The 22,906-nt window shown below is 39.1% G+C and overlaps 1 protein-coding gene across 1 annotated transcript in view; it reads left to right on the top strand.

Annotated features, from left to right (window-relative positions):
• The first annotated feature begins 299 nt into the window (after positions 1–299).
• acsl5 (acyl-CoA synthetase long chain family member 5) overlaps positions 300–22,906 on the top strand; it is a 30,429-nt gene continuing 7,822 nt past the window's right edge. Inside the window, exons 1-17 of the mRNA XM_014158690.3 lie at positions 300–546; positions 3,689–3,852; positions 4,069–4,177; positions 4,356–4,420; positions 9,010–9,111; positions 9,319–9,418; positions 11,549–11,727; positions 14,014–14,046; positions 14,194–14,245; positions 14,329–14,402; positions 17,543–17,620; positions 17,934–18,068; positions 19,007–19,141; positions 19,369–19,464; positions 20,323–20,395; positions 20,682–20,770; positions 21,588–21,704. Of these exons, the coding sequence (XP_014014165.2) occupies positions 3,697–3,852; positions 4,069–4,177; positions 4,356–4,420; positions 9,010–9,111; positions 9,319–9,418; positions 11,549–11,727; positions 14,014–14,046; positions 14,194–14,245; positions 14,329–14,402; positions 17,543–17,620; positions 17,934–18,068; positions 19,007–19,141; positions 19,369–19,464; positions 20,323–20,395; positions 20,682–20,770; positions 21,588–21,704 (1,593 nt within the window). The 5' untranslated portion in view covers positions 300–546; positions 3,689–3,696. The remainder of the gene's footprint in view (positions 547–3,688; positions 3,853–4,068; positions 4,178–4,355; positions 4,421–9,009; positions 9,112–9,318; positions 9,419–11,548; positions 11,728–14,013; positions 14,047–14,193; positions 14,246–14,328; positions 14,403–17,542; positions 17,621–17,933; positions 18,069–19,006; positions 19,142–19,368; positions 19,465–20,322; positions 20,396–20,681; positions 20,771–21,587; positions 21,705–22,906) is intronic.

Raw genomic sequence — 22,906 nt, 5'->3', positions numbered from 1 at the left:
CAATGAACAAATCAAATCAAATCAAATTGTATTTGTCACATGCGCCGAATACAACAGGTGTAGACCTTACAGTGAAATGCTTACTCACAAGCCCACAGTTTTAAGAAAATAGAGTTCAGAAAATATTTATTGAATAAACTAAAGTTAAAAAAATCTAAATAAAGTAACACAATAAAATAACAATAATGAGGCTATATACAGGGGGTACAGGAAGCTTGGCCCCAGTGATGTATTGGGCCGTGCGCACTACCCTCTGTAGCGCCTTACGTTGATGTCTTTGCTCATTTTCAGTTATCAGTTTGAAAGATAGTGGCCAAGGTTCAAAGGTCACTTCCTCTCAGCTCAGTTTTATTGGAGCTTTGGTTATGACTTCCTCACTCGCCCGAGTGTCAGCAAGCAGACCAGTGGACGAGGCTTGGTCCTACACACACACACACAGACACGCATAGACACACACCTGTCATCGGTGAGTGGAGCCCCCAAAGAGCAGACGGTGAAATTGGAAAGGACGGCGGAGAAACCGAAAGATACCTGGGAGAAAGACAGGTAGGGTGGCAGTGCTTCATGTCATGTTTTGTGTGCTTGTTAGGTGAAGGGGTTAGACTGTTGACATTGGTCAAACAAACAAATCGTTAAGATTGTATTTGCATAACCCCTCTCAGGTGATCTAAAGATGTTCGACTAAGTATTGACACACTATCAGTATGATGAATTCAACTGCAACATGCTTCAACTAAGTTTAAAGAAAACATGTTAGCAGAGTTAGCCTAGCTAAATATGTTTTAGACTGTTTGAGTATACAGATAGGTACTCCTGACTATGGTTTTGCACAGTTAAAACTGTTAACTGGGTGTACTTTATTGACTAGTGATGTTGATGGGCTAATCGAGTCTGTATTTGCCCCTTTATTTGCATAAAAGGTAATGTCAGATGGACAGTATTAACCACAATGCACCATTTTGACCATTGATCAGATTAAGAAAAACGGTGATATCGAGTGATGCATTATGTAGTCGTAGTATGGGTAAAAGCACCAAATAGATAGAGAGAATAGATAGAAATAGAGTCAAACAAATATGGTATGCTATGTGAAAACGTTTTTTACCCCCTATCGAATTAAAATACACTTGTATCATCAGGTAACAGAATCTGAGAAAGCATTTTAGATGCGTTTGGCAGATCATGAATATAAATTTGAAGGTCCAAAAATCCATCCCTGTGGTACACCCTCTACATTTGATCTCAAGAGGGGGAGTATACTCCTGGAAATATGGTCAGTGGTATTATCAACAGTATCAAATCTTTATGCGTCCAGTGGGTCTGACCTCCCAAGTGCCCTTGAAGTTCTGACTTTGGACTGTAGATGACCATAAAGTCTTATCAATGTCTTTCACTGTTCCCTATGCAGGCGTTTCAGAAGGCCGATCTGTTAGCATAAATCGATTAATTCTTCCTTCAGTTTCTCCTCTTACTGAAATACAGTCAGCGTTGAATACACACACGAGCATGCACATAAACACACCCACACACTAGGTCAAAGACAAATATTGACATTGAGAATTGTTAGAGGCAAGCATTGAATTGAAGGAGATGGCGGAAATGGGTAAACCTAGGTAAACAGCATTCTACAATGTACCAAGTAGACCACTACATTGAGAATTTCTCTAACAGTAAATGTACATGGGGCAAAAGTCATTTCAGATAACACTACAGTAATATACACTGACTTTGATCCCATTTAATGGTAACACACACACATGCAGATCCAGTCAAAAGTGTGGACACACCTACTCATTCATGGGTTTTTCTTTATTTGTACTATTTTCTACATTGTAGAATAATAGTGAAGACATCAAAACTATGAAATAACACATATGGAATCATGTAGTAACCAAAAAAAGTGTTAAACAAATCAAAATACATTTTATATTTGAGATTCTTCAAAGTAGCCACCCTTTGCCTTGATGACAGCTTTGTCCACTCTTGTCATTCTCTCAACCAGCTTCATGAGGTAGTCACCTGGAATGCATTACAATTAACAGGTGTGCCTTATTAAAAGTGAATGTCTTTCATTTCTTTCCTTCTTAATGCGTTTGAGCCAATCAGTTGTGTTGTGACAAGGTTGGGGTGGTATACAGAAGATAGCCCTATTTGGTAAAAGTCCATATTATGTCAAGAACAGCTCAAATAATTAAGAAGAAACAACAGTCCATTATTACTTTAAGACATTAAGGTCAGTCAATGCGGAAATTTCAAGAACTTTTTAAGTTTCTTCATTGCAGTCACAAAAACCATCAAGCACTATGATGAAACTGGCTCTCATGAGGACCGCCATTGGAAAGGAAGTCCCAGTTACCTCTGCTGCAGAATATATGTTTATTAGAGATGCCAGCCTCAGAAATTGCATCCAAAATAAATGCTTCACTGAGTTCAAGTAACAGACACATCTCAACATCAACTGTTCAGAGGAGACTGTGTGAATCAGGCCTTCATGGTTGAATTGCTGCAAAGAAACCACTACTAAAGGACACCAATAATAAGAAGAGACTTGCTTGGGCCAAGAAACATGGGCAATGGACATTAGACTGGTGGAAATCTGTCCTTTGGTCTGATGAGTCCAAATTGGAGATTTTTGGTTCCAACCGCCGTGTCTTTGTGAGACGCAGAGTAGGTGAACGGATGATCTCCGCATGTGTGGTTCCCACAGTGAAGCATGGAGGAAGATTTTGTGATGGTGTGGGGGTGCTTTGCTGGTGACACTGTCTGTGATTTATTTAAAATTCAAGGCATACTTAACCAGCATGGCTACCACAGCATTCTGCAGCGATATGCCATCCGATCTGGTTTGCGCTTAGTGGGACTATCATTTGTTTTTCAACAGGACAATGACCCAACACATCTCTAGGCTATGTAAGGGCTATTTGACCAAGAAGGAGAGTGATGGAGTGCTGCATCAGATGACCATCAGATCACCCAACTTCAACCCAATTGAGATGGTTTGGGATGAGTTGGACTGCAGAGTGAAAGAAAAGCAGCCAACAAGTGCTCAGCATATGTGGGAACTAATCATTCCTGATGAAGCTGGTTGACAGAATGGCATGAGTGTGCAAAACTGTCATCAAGGCAAAGGGTGGCTACTTTGAATAATCTCAAATATAAAATATATTTTGATTTGTTTAACACTTTTTTTGGTTACTAAATGTATACTACATACACTATTTGTTATTTCATAGTTTTGATGTGTTTCCTATTATTCCACAATGTAGAAAATAGTAAAAATAAAGAAACTCTGGACACACCTACTCATTCAAAACATTTGACTGGTACTGAACATCATACGTGATACATGTACCCTGCACAAAAGAAAATTGTCATATTCCAATGAAATCACTACATATCTCAGCTAGACAATACAATGTGTACATTTTAGTCATTTATCAGACAGGAGCAATTAGGGTTAAGTGCCTTCGCTTTTTGTATGTGTCTGTATGTGTATTTATTAAGTATCCCCATTTATTTGGACACATTGACAGATATTTCACCTAGTCGGCTCAGGATTTGAACCTGCAACATTTCGGTTACTGGCCCGACGCTCTTAACCGCTAGACTACCTACCGCCAATATAAGTGTATACAAGTAATAGTGTTAATATTGTGTATTGGTAACAGCACTTCCTTTCTCTCGTCAGATTTGAACATGGACTTCCTCCTCAACTTCCTGTTTAGCCCTCTGCCCACCTCGGCCATCGTCTCCCTGTTTGCCTTGATGGGGGCTGCCCTGGTCTACCTCAACACCAGGCCTAAACCCCTCACTATGCCTGCAGACCTCAACTGCCAGACCGTAGGAGTCAAGGTAAGGACACTCTCCGGCTGAATTGCAAATTGACCCCTAGCCTCTACCTACACCCTAGGCACTCCTGTATCTGAGAGGATTGGATCACATGGTTGAGGGTCAATTCCATTTCAATTCAGTCAAATCAGGAAGTCATAAACAGATTCCAATTCCAATTTTCCTCATTGCTTTTCAATGTGTCTTCCCTTATATGTCATTGCTCTCCCTCATATCCAGGATGGAGCGAGGAAAAGTGCCCTGCAGGAAGATGACAACCTGATGTCGTATTTTCATGACGATGCCAGAACACTGTACGAAGTTTTCCAGAGGGGACTACAAGTCTCAGGTCACCACCATATCTCCTTCTGTCACATATATCTTGTTTCTGCACTAAGAATAAGAGAGAGGTTTTTGGAATCAACATTAGAATACATAGTAGTATTCATGTCTGACTGAGCGTGGCAAGGTCAGTGAGATTATGTGGTTATCATAATGAGGAGATCAAATCCATGTCTCATTTACAGGTAATGGACCCTGTCTAGGCTACAGGAAACCAGGGCAACCGTACCAGTGGCTGAAATACAAACAGGTAGGACACTGTCACCGATACTACTTACATAGGCCTGCATGTCTCTGGGTCTGAATTCAGAAAATATTTTGTATACAATATTTTGGAAAAAAATATGGAATGAGTCAACGGCTTTTCTAAGTGGTTCATGCGTTGACATTCATTTGTGTTTGTTTGTGTATTTATTAGGTATCCCAATGTGTTAGGTTCTGTCCTAACACATTAAGGCACTTACATCACACAAAAAACCTTACATCATATAAAATTATTACACCACTTCATATCTACAATACAACATTTATAATACCACCATACAACAATATTACAATGTACACTACCGTTCAAAGTTTGGGGTCACTTAGAAATTTCCTTGTTTTTGAAAGAAAAGCATATTTTTTTGTCCATTAAAATAACAACAAATTGATCAGAAATACAGTGTAGACATTGTTAATGTGGTAAATGACTATTGTAGCTGGAAACGGCAGATTTTTTTTATGGAATATCTACATAGGCGCACATAGGCCCATTATCAGCAACCATCACTCCTGTGCTCCAATGGCACGTTGTGTTAGCTAATCCAAGTTAATCATTTTAAAAGGCTAGTTGATCATTAGAAAACCCTTTTGCAATTTTGTTAGCACAGCTGAAAACTGTTGTGCTGATTAAAGCAGCAATAAAACTGGCCTTCTTTAGACTAGTTGAGCATCTGGAGCATCAGCATTTGTGGGTTTGATTACAGGCTCAAAATGGCTAGAAACAAAGCACTTTCTTCTGAAACTCATCAGTTTATTCTTGTTCTAAGAAATGAAAGCTATTCCATGCGAGAAATTGCCAAGAAACTGAAGATCTGGTACAACGCTGTGTACTACTCTCTTCACAGAACAGCACAAACTGGCTCTAACCAGAATAGAAAGAGGAGTGGGAGGCCCCGGTACACAACTGAGCAAGAGGACAAGTACATTAGAGTGTCTAGTTTGAGAAACAGATGCCTCACAAGTCCTCAACTGGCAGCTTCAATAAATAGTACCGCAAAACACCAGTCTCAACGTCAACAGTGAAGAAGCGGCTCTGGGATGCTGGCCTTCTAGGCAGAGTTGCAAAGAAAAAGCCATGTCTCAGATTGGCCAATAAAAAGAAAAGATTAAGATGGGCAAAATAACACAGACACTGGACAGAGGAACTCTGCCTTGAAGGCCAGCATCCTGGAGTTGCCTCTTCACTGTCGACGGTGAGACTAGAAATTTCTAAGCGACCCCAAACTTTTGAGCTGTAGTGTACGTGTGCGTGTAGAGAGCGTGTTCTAGCGTGTTTGCGTATGCGTGTGAACCTGTGTGTGTCTCTTCACAGTCTGCTTTGTTCCATAAAGTGTAGTTTTATCTGTTTTTTTTAAACCTGATTTTACTGCATGCATGAGTTACTTGATGTGGAATAGAGTTCTATGTAGTCATGGCTCTGTGTTGTACTGTATGTTACCCAGAGTCTGTTCTGGACTTGAAGAAACCCCTTGTGTCATGTCTTGTGGGGTATGCATAGGTGTCTGAGCTGTGTGCTAGACATTTGAACAGACAGCTCGGTGCTTTCAACATGTCAATACCTCTTACAAATCAAATCAAAATCACATTTTATGTCACATGCACCGAGGTGTAGACCTTACATTGAAATGCTTACTTATAAGCCCTTAACCAACAATGCATTTTTAAGAAAAATATCCAAAACAAGTAAGAAATAAAAGTAACAAATAATTAAACAGCAGCGTGAAAATAGCAATAACGAGGCTACATACAGGGGTTACTGGTACAGAGTCAATGTGTGGGGGCACCGGTTAGTCGAGGTAATATGTACATGTAGGTAGAGTTATTAAAGTGACAATGCATAGATAATAACAGACAGTAGCAGCAGCGTAAAAGAGACAAAAAAGACAAGTAGTGATGCAGTCAATCTTTCCTCTACTTTGAGCCAGGAGAGATTGACATGCATGGCATTGATATTAGCTCTCCGCGTACATTTAAGGGCCAGCCTTGCTGCTCTGTTCTGGGCCAACTGTAGTTTGCCTATGTCTCTCTTTGTGGCACTTGACCATATGACTGAGCAGTAGTCCAGGTGCGACAAAACTAGGGCCTGTAGGACTTGTTTTGATGATAGCAATGTCAAGAAAGCAGAGCAACGCTTTATTGTGGACAGACCTCTCCCCATCTTAGCTACCATTGCATCAATATGTTTTGAAAATGACAGTTTACAATTCAGGGTGACACCAAGCCGTTTAGTCTCCTCAACTTGCTCAATTTCCACATTATTCATTACAAGATTTAGATGAGGGTTAGAGTTTAGTGACTTGTCTGTCCAAAATACAATACTTTTCGTTTTTTAAATATTTAGTACTAGCTTGTTACTTGCCATCTATTTTAAAAATGACTGCAATTCTTTGTTAAGGATTGCAGTGATTTCACCTCCTGTGGTAGCTGATGTGTATAATGTTGTGTTATCAGCATACATATATACACAGCCTTTACTCAGTGCCATTAGTAAAGATTGAAAAAAAGTGAGCGGCCTAGAAAACTTCCCTGGAAAATGCCACTCTACCTTGATTATGTTGGAAAAGCTTCCATTAAAGAACACCAACTTTTCTGTTAGATGGGTCATTCTTGATCCACGATACAGCAGGGGATGTAAAGCCATAATAATACGTTTCTACAGCAGCAGATTATGATCGATAACGTCAAAGCTAACAACACAGCTCCCACAAGCTTCTTCTCATCAATTTCTTTCAGCCAATCATCAGTTATTTGTGTAAGTGCCGTACATATTGAGTGCCCTTCCTTATAAGCATTGTGAAAGTCAATTGTGAATTAGTTTACTGTAAAATAGCATTATCTGGTCAAACACCATTTTTTCCAAAGGTTTACTAAAGGTTGGTAGCAGGCTGATTGGTCGGCAGTATTCTTGGGTAGCGGAATTACTTTTGTTTCCCTCCAGGCCTGAGGGCACACACTTTCCTATAGGCTTAGATTGAAGAGATAGGAGTGGCAATACAGTCCGCTATCATCCTCAGTACTTTTCCATCCAAGTTGTGAGACCCAGGTGGCTTGTCATTGTTGATAGACAATAATATAATTTTTTCACCTCTTCCACACTCACTTTACTGAATTCAAAATTACAGTGCTTGTCTTTCATAATTTGGTCAGTTATGAATGGCTGTGTAGGTTCAGAGTGTGTTGTTGGCATGTCATGCCTAAATTTGCTAATGTTGCCAATGAAAAAAATCATTAACGTAGTTGCCAATATCATTGGGTTTTGTGATGAATGAACCATCTGATTCAATAAAGGATGGAGCTGAGGTCGCCTTTCTTGGCCACAATTTAATTTAAAGCGCTCCAAAACGTTTTACAATCATTCTTTATATAATTTCTTTGTTTCTTCTTTTTGCTTAGTTTAGTCACATGATTTTGCAATTTACAGCATGTTCAACGATCAGCTGTGCAGCCAGACTTATTTGCCATTCACTTTGGCCTCGACCCTCTCAACCATACATTTTTTTAATTCCTCATCGATCCACCGGGATTTAAACGTTTTTACAGACATTTTCTTAATGGGTACATGCTTATTAGTAACTGGAATAAGAAATTTCATAAATGCGTTAAGTGCAGCGTCTTCAACGAAGCAAACATTACAAAACCTCTTGTATGATCTCTTATACACTATATTAGGCCCAGCCTTTGGACATTTTTTCTAACTTTTTTTTATTGCAGGCTAGATGTGGCTACAATATTATGATCACTACATCCAAAGGATGTGGATACTGCTTTAGAGCAGATTTCTGCAGCATTAGTAAAGATGTGATTAATACATGTGGATGATTTCATTCCTGTGCTGTTTGTAAATACCCTAGTAGATTGATTAATAACCTGAACCAGGTTGGAGGCACTGGTTACAGCCTGAAGCTTTTTCTTGGGTAGACAGCTTTATGAAAGCCAGTCAATATTTGTCACCCAGAAAGTACACGTCTCTGTTGACATCACATACATTATCAAGCATTTCACACATATTATCCAGAAACTGACTGTTAGCACTTGGTGGTCTATAGCAACTTCCCACAAGTATAGGCTTTAGGTGAGCCAGGTGAATCTGTAGCCATATTATTTCAACAGCATTTGACATGAGATCCTCTCTAAGCTTTACAGGAATATGACTGAATATAAACAGCAACACCTCCCCCATTGGTATCCCTGTCTCTTCTGTTGATGTTATAACCATATATTGCTACCACTGTATCATCAAAATAATTATCTAACTGAGTTTCAGAGATAGCCAGTATATGAATGCATTCTGTTTCTAGCAAGTTATCAATTTCATGAACCTTGTTTCTTAGGCTACATATGTTAATGTTAATAATACATATGTTAATTTTTTGCGCTTTTCTGGGTTGTTTGTTGTTATTGCTTTACTGGGAGGCTTGTCATTGCTTTATCAGAGGTAGACATGACAGTGACTTGTCCGTAATTATAACTTTTGATGGACAGGCGGCATTCTTCGTGCATTTGATCAAGCTCTGTATGAATAGAGACCCTAACATCCTTGACTTTAGACCTTTTATGTAATGCCTCCCACCGCAGGTGTCCAATCGGGCTGAGCACCTTGGGTCAGGGCTGATCCACAGGGGCCTGAAGCCGACCCCTGATACCTTCATTGGTATCTTTGCTCAGAACAGACCAGAGGTGAGACATTTTTTTTTTCTAGGTTAAGTATATTTCATCTATCACTGTCATATTGATGCATACAGAAGTTGCAGTTATTGAACTGTTTGAAAAATCAGAATTGGTATTGTATTCGAATCAACACTCACGCTGTGCACATGAGTGTTGATCCATTGAACATTGATCCTTTACGGCTTATTATTGCTCCCTGCTTGTTCTTTGGTCCAGTGGATTATCAGTGAGCTGGCCTGCTACACCTATTCCATGGTGGCGGTGCCCCTGTACGACACCCTGGGACATGAGGCACTGGAGTTCATTATTAAGAAAGGTAATTGGGCCTTCTCCACCATGTACTGCACTTTATTAAGTGTTAATGAGGACAGGTTTAGGCCCGTCATTCCCTAGGGGTTCCACAAGGCTTGTTCCCGAGTCCACTATATTTTACCTTGACTAATCTTCTTCTTATTTTTCCTCTCACTTCTAAACTCCACCTCCTCCCCTCTATGCCACTGCTAGTATAGTGCAAGCCTTCATAAACCCTTTATAACGCTCACATAGATGCTTTAGAAATCATTTATAAACAAAGTAATGCTATAAAGAATGTGGCAAAGGGGTTGTGCCACATTTGGCAAAATCAAGATGCATGGACCTGTTACAACCAAGTATGAATACATACATGTATGCATGCGTACAAATTAATAAAAAATAGAAAAGCAGAAATGTCTTGATTCAATAAGTATTCAACCCCTTCATTATGGCAAGTCTAAATAAGTAACAATGTTCTACACAAGTCACATAAGGTTCATGGACTCCCTCTGTGGGCAATAATAGTGTTTAACATGATTTGTGAATGACTACCTCCTCTTTGTGCCCCACACATACAATTATCTGCAAGGTCCCTCAGTCGAGCACTGAATTTCTAACACAGATTCAACCACAAAGACCAGGGAGGTTTTCCCAAAGCCTCACAAAGAACGGCACCTATTGGTAGATGGGTAAAAATGAAATAAAAAGCAGACATTAAATATCAAATTTTATTTGTCACATGCGCCGAATACAACAGTGAAATGCTTACTGTTATGTATGCTCCCTCTCCGGCCTCTAGGTCATCAGGCTGCTCATTATGGAGCACACCTGTCACCATCGTTACGTGCACCTGGACTCCATCACCTCCCTGATTACCTTCCCTATATATGTCACTCCCTTTGGTTCCTCCCCCAGGCGTTATTGTTTCTGTTCCAGTGTCATGTCTGTGCGTTGTTCATGTTTGGCACTCCCTGAACTTGCTTCCCGACTCTCAGCGCACACGTTGCACTTACTTACAAGCCCTTAACCAACAATGCAGTTTTAAGAAAAAGAAGTGTTAAAGTATTTACAAAAATAAACTGAAGTAAAAAATAAATAAATAAGATTAATAAAACAAAATAAAAAAGAAGGAAAAATAGAAATATAACAAATAATTAAGGAGCAACAATAAATAACAGTAGCGAGGCTATCTACAGGGGGTACTGGTACAGAGTCAATCTGCGGGGGCACAGGTTAGTCGAGGTAATTGAGGTAATATGCACATGTAGGTAGAGGTAAATTGACTATGCATGGATAATAAACAGAGAGTGGCAGCAGCGGGGTGGACAATGCAATAAGTCCGGGTAGCCATTTGATTAGCTGTTCAGGAGTCTTATGCTTGAGGGTAGAAGCTGTTAAGAAGCCTTTTGGACCTAAACTTTATCCTGAATATAAAATGTTTTGGGCAAATCCAATACAACACTCTCCATATTTTCAAGAATAGTGGTGGCTGCATCATGGTATGGGTATGCTTGACATTGGCAAAAACTGGGAAGTTTTTCAGGATGAAACAAAATGGGATTTAGCAAAGCACAGGCAAAATCCTAGAGGAAAACTTGCTTCAGTCTGCTTTACACCAGATACTGGGAGAGGAATTCACCTTTGAGTAGGACAATAACCTATAATGCAAGGCCACATCTACACTGGAGTTGCTTACCAAGAAGACAGTGACTGTTCTTGAGTGGCCCAGTTACAGTTTTGACTTAAATCTGCTTGAAAATCTAAGGCAAGACTAACAGAGCTTGAAGAATTTTGAAAAGAATGGGCAAATATTGGGCAAATATTGCACAATCCAGGTGTGCAGAGCTCATAGACTTACCCCAAAAGACTCACAGCTGTAATCGCTACCAAAGGTGTCTCTAACAACAGTATATTAACTCAGGGGAGAATATACTAATCAAGCTATATTAGTGTTTTATTTTTATTATAATATTTGACATTACATAGTATTTTGTGTAGGTCAATGACAAAAAAAGTATCATTTAATTCATTTCAATCCCACTTTGTAACGCAACAAAATGTATAAACATCCAAGGGGGTTGAATACTTATGATACCCACTGTACATACATGTTCCAGCTGCCACATTTTCAACTGGTTGTTTGTGATTTCAGCGGACATCTCCACAGTGCTGTGTGACAAACAGAACAAAGCCGAGACACTGCTGGAAAACTGTGAGAAGGGAGAGATGCCTGAGCTCAAAACCATTATCCTCATGGATGCCTTTGACACCAAGCTGACCGCACGGGGCGCAAAGTGTGGGGTGGACATTCTGTCCCTGAAGGAAGTGGAGGTACTGTACTGTATGACAGCATATAGGGATGTATAAGAAAATAAGCATTTACACACTTTCAATGGCTTTGAGCAGGTGCTGGGGAACAAAATATTTGTTAAGTAAAGAAAGAAAGATTGCACACTTTAATCTATGCTTCCAAGCTTTTCGACCCTTGGGGTCTTCCTCAGGTCGAAGCCTGTTTCTCCCGAGGGGTTCCTCAAGGGTCTATGATAAGTCCAGCTCTATTTTACCCATGCTCCGAGAACAAATTGACCTTAATCATAGATAGGATCAGCTTTACATTCCCAACTCCTAACAACCATTTGGGGGATAATACTGCAGGACTTACATTGTCAATTTAAGCTGTCTTAATGAGGTCCCAACTGTAATGGGTCAAGAAAGTTATAGTGGTAATCACTACTCTCTAGGGCAGTGTTTCGCAAATCCCTCCTCACGTCCTTCTACTCAGTTCCACTTATTTGACTTATTATTTCCAGTTAATTGCGGAAAGACGTTCCGCTAGCGGAACCCCATTCCGCTAGCAGAACCCCTCGCCAACAGCCAGTGAAATAGCAGGGCGCCAAATTCAAAACAACAAAAATCTCATAATTCAAATGTGTATATATATATTTTTTTATATATTTAAAAATGATACATACAAGTATTATACACCATTTTAAAGAAACTTCTCGTTAATCCAACCACAGTGTCCGATTTCAAAAAGGCTTTACGGCGAAAGCATACCATTAGATTATGTTGGGACAGCGCCTAGACAAGAAAAACCACACAGCCATTTTCCAAGCAAGGAGAGGCGTCACAAAAACCAGAAATACAGCTAAAATTAAACACTAACCTTTGATCTTCTTCAGATGACACTCCCAGGACTCAATGTTACACAACACATGTATGTTTTGTTCGATAAAGTTCATACTTATATCCAAAAAAAAACATTTTACATTGGCACGTAATGTTCAGAAATGTTTTGCCTCCAAAACTTCCAGTGAATGAGCACATCAATTTACAGAAATACACATCGTGAACTTTGATTAAAGATACGAGTGTTTTACATAGGATTAAAGATAAACTTCTCCTTAATGCAACTGCTTTGTCAGATTTCAAAACAGCTTTAAGGCGAAAGCACATTGTTCAATATTCTGAGTACAGCGCTCAGCCATCAAAACAAGCTATACAGTTACCCGCCAAGTTGTGGAGTCAACAAAAGTCAGAAACAGCATTATAAATCTTCACTTACCTTTGCTGATCTTCGGCGGAATGCACTCGAAAGACTCCCAGTTCCACAAGAAATGTTTGTTTTCTTCGATAAAGTCCATATTTATGTCCAAATACCTCCGTTTTGTTTGCATGTTTACTTCAGTTTAGCTCACTAATCGAAATGCACAATGCGCGGGCACAAAGGCTGGACGAAAAGTCCAAAAAGTTCCATTACAGTTCCTAGAAACATGTCAAATGATGTCCATAATCATTATTTGGGATATTTTTGTCATAAATATTCAATAATATTCCAACCGGACAATAGCGTATTGAATACAAAAGAAAGAACGGTGTGCTTCACGTGACCGTGCGAGAGTGCACTATTGTCTTTCAGGAAGCCTGTTTTGAGAGCTCTTATTCGATTCCCTGTCAAATTACAAGCCTGAAACAATTTCTAAAGACTGTTGACATCTGCTGGAAACATTGGGAAGTGCAATTCAATTTGACCCCACAGACACAGCATATTAAAAAGGCAGTCACTTAAAAACTACAACCCTCAAAATCTCCCACTTCCTGGTTGGAATTTTCTTGGGGTTTTTGCCTGCCATATGAGTTCTGTTATACTCACAGACATTATTTAAAACAGTTTTGGAAACTTTAGAGTTTTCTATCCAAATCTACACATTATATGCATATCATAGCTTCTGGGCCTGAGTAACGGGCAGTTTACTTTGGGCACCTTATTCATCCAAATTTCCAAATACTGCCCACTAGCACGAAGAAGTTAAAGCACACCTCAACTAATGAAGTGCATGGTTATTAGTTGACGAGTTGAATCAAGTGTCCTTGTACTGAAATTCCATAGTCTTACACCAGTGCAATGTAAGACAATGCTGAAATGCATACAATTTGTGGAACTGTCTGGGAGTACTCAAGAAGAGGTTTGGTAAACAATGCTATAGGGTAGTTAAGCAAGTACTAGTCCCTAGTATTTCAGTGGCCATGCCCAATGTAGAGCAAATGCTGTCCTCTTTTCAAACATTGCCGAAAAACTGTTTTAGATAAATCAATTGAATCCTAAATATTTTTTAGGCTCTGGGGAAGGACCATCTACACAAGCCAGTTGTAAGTAAATTATCCAGTCTACAAAAAAATTCTTAGAAATATTTAGCTATATTTAAGCCACCTGCTTTTGATTTAAAAATTGTTATTTTCTGCCAACATTGTATGTAGAAATACTACAATAAATGTGTGTTTTTGCTACCCATACAGCCACCAAAGCCGGAGGACCTCAGCATCATATGTTTTACCAGTGGAACTACAGGTTGACCATACTGTACTTTCCTCTGTGTGTGTGTGTCTCGTATATAATGTGAACACCCTCCAAACATTAGTTGTTGGTTTCAGGTGACCCTAAGGGAGCCATGCTGACTCATGAAAATGTGGTCTCGGATGCAGCAGGTGTGATTAAAACCTTTGAGGTATGCATACTCTATCAGGAACTGACATATAAACACTGCCTAGGTCCAGGTTTTACCTTGTAGGAAAGTTATCCTACCCATAGAAGGACATCTAGAATCCCATAAAGTAATCCAATAACGTATACAGTGAGCTCCAAAAGTATTGGGACTGTGACACATTTTGTTGTTGTTTTGGCCCTGTACTTCAGCACTGGATTTGAAATTATACAATGACTACGAGTTTAAAATGCAGACTGTCAGCTTTATTTGAGGGTATTTTCATCCATATCGAGTGAACAGTTTAGAACAGATTTTTTTTTTTTATAATGGTGAGAGGTTAGCATCTCTTGGGTGTATGATATTTGTGTGTCTAACTTTCTCACTCAAAACAAGGTTGGTTATTAAAATCAGATCTAGCAATAATATCAAGGGGCTACAAATCCAGGGCTTAAAAACAAAGCTGTCATTGTACGCTGATGATTCATGTTTTCTTTTAAATCCACAATTTGGATCCCTCCACAGCCTCATAGAGGATCTAGATACTTTTTCTAACCTCTCTGGATTACAACCAAATTATAAGTGTACTATATAACATATTGGATCACAAAAAAATACAACTTTTACATTACCATGTAGTTTACCAATAAAATGGTTTGAAGGTGAAGTGGACATACTCGGAAGAGAGAAATGATCTCAATACAATACATTTTAATAGAAAATTAGCAAAAATAGATAGGATCTTACTATAATGGAAAGGAAAATACCTGTCTATTTGTGGAAAAAACACCCTGATTTAACTCTTTAGTCATATCCCAGTTTACCTATTTGCTTATGGCCTTGCCTACACCCAACGGCTTGTTTTTTTTATTATTTGAGCAAAAAAGAGTCAATTTTATTTGGAACGGCAATTCAGATAAACGGGCCTATTTATATAATGCTATTTTAAAAACAAACCATAGAAAGTTTGTTGCAATTTCAGTTTAATCCATCAGAAAAGACAGAACAAGTATTACAACAAATATTATGGTTAAACTCAAATATACTAATTGCGAAAAGAACGTCAATAAAACATTTTTTTTTAAATTCAGTATTATCTTTACAAATTATATCATAACTGGACTGGTGGAGTTATGTTACACATGCAGCTAACAAAATATATGGAAATGTATGTTCTACCCAAAATTACAACCAACTAATTGCAGCATTACCGCAAAAGTTGAAGAGGCAAGTGGAGGGGGGGAGTAAGGAACTTGTCTGTTGGCCCTGCATTAAAGAACACAATTGGTTAAAGAAAATTGTGATAAATAAAAAAGTATACCAGTTTAATTTAAGGACCAAAAATGGACAGCTGTGCCATACAGATTGCAAAATAGTTGAAGAGATTTTTGATGTACCGATTCCATGGCACATGGTTTATGAACTGATACACAAAATGACGGAGGATTCAAAAATTCTTGCAACTAATAGAATGTTATATATATATTGGGGATATAACTATCCCAGCTCTGCAAATTTTGCTGCGAAGAGACAATCATTTGATCATTTAAGTTGGTACTGTCCATATGTAGCTTGTTTTTGGTGGCAGATTCAGGAATGGCTGAAGAATTGCAACATTTACCTGAAGCTAACTCTGCTAATAGCACTGCTGGGTGATTTGAAAAGTCATAGTCAATTGGTCAATAATATAATAATACTCTTAACAAAAAATATATATATATTTACAATCTGTAGAAACTATGAGAATAGAAAGGTTCAGAACTTTTGTGAAACATCACAGCACAGTGACAAATGTATGGCAAATAGAAGTCAAAACTGGATGGTGTTCCGAGATAGATGGGAGGGGTTGAGCAGAGCTGAGGGGTGGGACTAAAAATAACATAACTCATGTAAAATATACTGTGTCCGCAAAATATATATAGGTTCAGAACTGTTGTGAAACAGCATAGTTGAAAAATATATATGGCAAATAGACAGAGATATATGGGAGGGGTTGAGGGTAGGTGAAGGATGGGACGAAAAACAAACACAAGATAACTATTGTAAAATATACTGTGTCTGTAAAATGTATGTATGTATGTATGTATGCATGTATGTATGTATGTATAAATAAACTGGAAGTAGAATCCTAAATGTTGTTGTCAATTAGTTTACTTCAATTACAGGAGGGGTGGTAGGGTTAGTGGAAAGTAATATAGAAAAATATTTTATACTGAACAAAAATATAAACGCAGCAATTTCAACAATTTTATTGAGTTACTGTTCATAAAAGGAAATCAGTCAATTTAAATAAATCCATTAGGCCCTAATCTATAGATTTCACATGACTGGGCAGGGGCTCAGCCAATCAGAATGAGTTTTTCCCTACAAAACGTAGGCAAATAGAAGTCAAAACTGGATGGTGTTCCAGGGTGGCTGGTCTTAGACGATCACGCAGTTGAAGAAGCTGGATGTGAAGGTCCTGATCTGGCATGGTTAGACGTGGTCTGCGGTTGTGTGGCCAGTTGGAGGTACTGCCAAATTCTCTAAAATGACATTCAAGGCAGCTTATGGTAGAGAAATGAACATTCAATTATCTGGCAACAGCTCTGGTGGACATTCCTGCAGTCAGCATGCCAATTGCATGCTCCCTCAAACTTAAGACATCTGTGGCATTGTGTGACAAAACTGCACATTTTAGAGTGGCCTTTTATTGTCACCAGCACAAGGTCCACCTGTGTAATGATCTTGCTGTTTAATCAGCTTCTTGATATGCCACACCCGTCAAGTGGATGGATTATCTTGGCAAAGGAGAAATGCTCACAAACAGGAATTTAAACAAATTTGTGCACCAAAAAAAATAAAATTCACTGACCGACCCAATACTTTTGGAGCTCATTGTAGTAATTTAATAGGATCGCTGTGATCTTATCCTCGTGTGTGTGTGTGTGTGTGTGTGTGTGTGTGTGTGGGGGGGGGGGGGGGGGGGTTGTGAGTGTGCTTGCGTGTGTGTGGAGTTGCATATGTGTGTGGGAGAAAAAGAGAACGAGAGAGATCTTATAATAATGTAGTCTCTTGTGAATGGTAAAAACAGAGGCAAGCATTCACACGGGATTTGGTTCTGGATTGCCGAGATTTGTAGTCATGTAATCATAACCTTCTGAATCAACTTGTGTCCCCCACAGATTTCCGTGGTTCCTACTACTCAGGATGTGTCCATCTCCTTCCTGCCTCTGGCACACATGTTTGAGAGGGTTGTACAGGTGAGATCACAGTCTAACTGCAAACTAGTCTTGAATTTTTTTGCGTTAACTCAACCTTATCTTTGAGCACCTTCAGCTTTAGCATGAATACATGACAAATAGTTACTTTTTACAATGTATTTATTTAGTATTTTATCCAGGCTAGTCAACGAGGAACTAATTATTTTCTTGTTACAAAAAAAAATGTTTTCTATTAACAAGTGATATTTACCTCTTACATTTTTCACCAATGGGAGCAGAGGACATTGAGTTCTCTAAGTTGAGTATTGAGGCTGATGGGTGCTAGTCTAGAAGTGCTTGTGTTCTCTCCCAGACAGTGATGTATGGTGCTGGGGCCAGGGTCGGATTCTTTCAGGGAGACATTAAACTACTGCCAGACGACATGAAGAACCTGCAGCCCACCGTCTTCCCCGTGGTGCCGCGACTTCTGAACCGCGTATATGACAAAGTGAGTTATTAGTCTGCGGTCCTTCTTCTGAAGTGTGCACTAATACTGTACACTAACCCCACCACTAATCTCAGCACTTTACCTAAACCTTACCTACAGCAAATTGTTGCATGTCAATAGAGTTACAGAGTTACAGTTAATAGTTCTAATGGATAGTTTGAACATCTGTAGACCATTCAAAATGTATGTAGTTCTGTCCTTGAGCTGTTCTTGTCTATTAATGTTCTGTATTATTGTTAAGATAATTTTGTTCTCAATGTTCATAAACTGAACTTCAATTAAAATACTCAGTCTGCAACCCTGAATTTGTAAGATTCTGGTTGAATAACACAGACAGAGTCCCAGCTCACAATAGTCAAAAATGTTTTTTCACGAGGGCACTCTGAAGTCCATTGTACAGAGACATCATTTTTATAGTTCACTCCTTCCTTACGCACACATATACCCACAAACATTAAGGCCCCAGATCTCTTAACACTGTAGATCATTACCCAGCCGACAGTTTCATTCCTCTGAGATTAGGGAAACCTTGAGGTGTACTCCCTCTCATATCTTAAACCCTCAGAGTTCAAGCTAGGTCAGGTCAACCACAGTTTAACAGTTCTTGGTGTTTACTTAAACATAGAGACACACATTTTTTCTCTTTCCCAGTCCAACCTCGTTAGATTTACGCTTACCCCTTTAGTTAGTCATTCTACATGCTATATAGACCATATCCCTAATAGTTAAGTTTCAGGGTAGAATTATTTAATCATTACATTCAAACATATAAATCCCTTAACAATTATGTCATGTTTCATGTTGTGTGGACCCCAGGAAGATTAGCTGCTGCTTTTGAATAAGCTAATGGGGATCCAAATAAAAAATGTAAAAATACCAAAGAGGACTATCTATATAATATGAGACCAAAATGAGTATCCTTTCTCTTTCTACTGTAGGTCCAAAGCGGAGCCCAAACCCCCTTCAAAAAATGGCTCCTGAATTTTGCCATTGACAGAAAGCTTGCCGAAGTGAAGGAGGGTGTCATCAGAAAAAACAGTATATGGGACATGCTCATCTTCCACAAAGTTCAGGTATGGCACTCTCCAAGTAGGAGTGAGTCATCGTGTTCAAGGAAGTAAACAATGCTATTGCCAATGTTGTGCCAACAATCCTTGGAGGCTACATATAAACCGTTTCCTGTGCCTAAAAAGGCAACAGGGGAGAAAAAGAATGTTACACTGCAGGGGCTGAGAATTGGGAGGTTGTTATGGTACAGAATGCTCTACAATCTAGAACGTGTCATGTCGGTTCTCTGTAGGAGTCGTTGGGGGGACGTGTGCGAGTAATGGTGACAGGAGCAGCACCCATCTCTCCCTCCGTTCTCAACTTCCTCCGAGCATCTCTGGGGTGTCAGGTACTTTAGCACCATCTACCCATCTATTATCTACCATAGACCTACCATCTACCCATCCATTTTTTTCTACCATTCAAAAGGGCTTTTCACACTGCATGTTCTTGGCCCATGGCTATCCTTTACCCTAGCTTATGCTCCTTTTACACAAGCATGTGTTAACCCTGGGCTAACTGAAACCCAACGGTCACTTTTTGGAGTAGAATATTCAAATGAGATGACATTGGAGCTCTGATTGTGATTGAAGTGCAGTGTGAACAGGACTTGTGTCTCCAAACTCATTAGTGAGACACCTCCGTCAATGATTATATTACTGTTAAGGAGAACTTGTCAAAACAGGTCATGACTCATATCAAATATACCTAGAAAGCAGTTGAATAGATGCTTCAAAGTCACACACATGCCACTGGAAGGTGTTAACAATACCTGAGTTGCAAGTTTGATTCCTACATATATGGGTCATTTCTATTGAATAAACATGCTGAGGTAGGTCACTTTGGATAATAACAAGACCGTATTATAAAGTATATATGAAAAAAAGAGCATACCCTGACCAAACAAGGATGAACTTGTAAAATAAAATCACCGTTGCACACCTTGAAATTTGGAAACCTTCATCAGGATCCCTGCAAGGAGAGAATAGTGTGCGACTTCCATTTTATTTACTGTAAAGACCATAAGATGGTCATTATTATATAATGAAACCAATCCTGCGCCATTATGGATCTTGTAATAGCACTGAGACCATGTGCTTTTGTTTGGAGAGCAGAGATGACCTCAAATGTATTGATCTGTCCGTGTTGCTGTGACAACCAGATCACACTGACCCTACTGATCTCTCGGTTCTGATTGGTTCTCCAGATTTTTGAGGCGTACGGCCAAACAGAGTGTACTGCCGCCTGCTCCTTCACTATGCCGGGAGACGCCACTTCTGGTATGTCACTACAAATATTTACAACCTCACAGAGGATGCTAAATTAAAGGGATAGTTCATCTAAATGTCAAGTTCTTTGTTTCCTTACACTAAAAGCAGTCTATGGACAAGGAGAGACTGCAATCCATGCTTTGTGTTTGTGTAGCCACTTGTACCAGCCACGATGTAATTTGGTTGAACTATCCCTTTAAGTTGAGAACACTTGCATGCTTCCTTCTTACTTCCTTCTCAAAATAGGGACCTTATATAATCACCCAAATTATAAAACAGGTGTTTCTTTCCTCAGGGCATGTTGGAGCTCCTATACCTTGTAACATTGTGAAACTGGTTGATGTTGAAGACATGAACTACTTTGCTTCCAATGGTGAAGGGGAGGTAAGTGGTTGTCACTACCTAGCCATGCTGCAATGTATGGAAAAACCAAAAAATGTAAAAGCTTATTTTTCGACTTCCCTTGGGTTTTGTTTTCTTCAAACCATAAAACAAGCTGGTTATTTAGTAATGTCAAGAATAATCTGGCTATCATTTTTGGAGAATGTAGCAATGTTAGTGGAAACAGATTGTTTACGTTAGGGGTCATTCAAAAGCATGGGGGTGGGCGGGGGGGGGGGTGCGGCATGGTCTTTCTCCGATTTCCCCATACTTAATTTGTAGAAAATTAGCTTAAAGGCAAAATATGTTGCTTTTTGGGCGACCCGACCAAATTCACATACACGTGAGTTATAGATCTATCATTCTCGTTGAAAGCAAGTCTGAAAAGCGGCAGGTCTGTTCTTTGTGCGCTATGTCTTTACTTACTGTCCTTAAGTTAAAATGTTGCTTCTTTTTACTTTCAGTTTTGCACACCAGCTTCAAACAACTGATATGATATTTTGGGTTATTGAAAATATATTTCAAAGAAGTTTAGATGTTACAATGATTCTCTACACATTGCTTGTTTAGTCACAAACAAATGAAATTATGCAAAAAAATAAATAAATTGCATCCAGTAAATGGTGGAGTGATTTCTGCATTTTGCGGCTTTAACTTAAAAAAATATATATATCTTAGTTTAACCTTTTGAATTGGTTGCTATGGCTTGCCTGCCTTAGAACTAGGAGCTGGAGGTTTTCCTGGTCAGGTCACATGGTCTGGAAAAACTCCCCGGCCGTACTTAGAACACTTACTGATGCATACTTTTCTATTTTCTCAGGTCTGTATCAAAGGTAAAAATGTGTTCATAGGATATCTGAAAGACCCTGAGAAGACAGCAGAGGCCCTGGACAAAGATGGCTGGCTACACACTGGAGACATTGGCAAATGGCTACCGGTGAGATTCTCATAGATACAAACCGAACTGTAGGAACAATAAAATAACCTTCTGAATTTATCTCAGCATACAATCAATCTGACATCAATTTGAATGACAGTGGTAGAGGAGTTTAATACCAGGACCGAGTAGAAAATCTTTCCGGCTCTCTCCTGTTCATTCAACTCAAAGCCAGACAAGAAATCAGTGGGATGAAATACTGGGGTTGTGTGTCATCTGCAGCATCGTTATACTATCCAAACCCAACTATTCTATTATTACAAGCAGGACAAAAGGGCAGTGCAGATTACCATTATGGGCGGTAATTCATCTGAATTGAACTACCTGATTCAAGATTTCACTATTTCTATACTGGGGTCCACATCAGCAGCAGGGCAATATTATTGTAGTAGTTGTTGTACAAGGTCATACAGTGTCTTGATTTATAAAATGTACACCATTTAATACAACATTTCAGTTACAAAAAAATGTTTAAATGCATTTAAAAAAAAATGTAAATCACATTTTCATGTCAAGTTCAATGGTTATGAACCAAAACATGGACATACACAGATTGGATCATACAATTGTGTCTAAGAAAATTATAAACGAGACCCCAAGACTGTCATTGTTTGTAAGCAGAACTGGCTTTGCAGGCTGACATGGGGCCGATTCTGACGGGAGTGAAGCGCGTAAATGGAACATACTGTAATTTCCCTTTTATGCACGTTTCTATGAGTATTCTAATAGTGTGCTATTCACCTGCTATTTGTTTTGGTCCCGATTCCAACTTAGGAAATTGCACCTTCCTACAGTATGCACTTCTCAGTAGTTGGTATTCAGACTTACCTTATGAAGTGCGTAATGGGCTTTGTAGGCGTGGATCCCTTGCATGCGCTGAATAAATGTAATTAACCACTGACAACACTCCTACGTTCTGGCCAACAGATTTTCTCAAGGATTTTTAATTTCAGTACATTTATCTTAAGCCATCTTTAAATACGGTGCACCTTTTAGCTGACAGACTCAGAATATTAGGGATCAATGAAAGAAAGCCATCTAAATATCTGCATATTCGTCGCCTTTTCAGCACCAATTGGTAGATCTTTTTTTAATACAGATTTTGTACAATAGTACGCTGTATCAGTGTCTTGCATGCACTTACCATGGAACTGTGTGATGACACAGTTTAGAGTAGCATGCACATGGATACAGTTTGTGGA

Source organism: Salmo salar, chromosome 19 (genome assembly GCF_965601325.2).
Source record: "Salmo salar chromosome 19, fSalSal1, whole genome shotgun sequence".
Taxonomy (NCBI): Eukaryota; Metazoa; Chordata; class Actinopteri; order Salmoniformes; family Salmonidae; genus Salmo; species Salmo salar.
The sequence above is the reverse complement of the archived record's forward strand: the minus strand, read 5'-3'. Positions and strand labels throughout refer to the sequence as shown.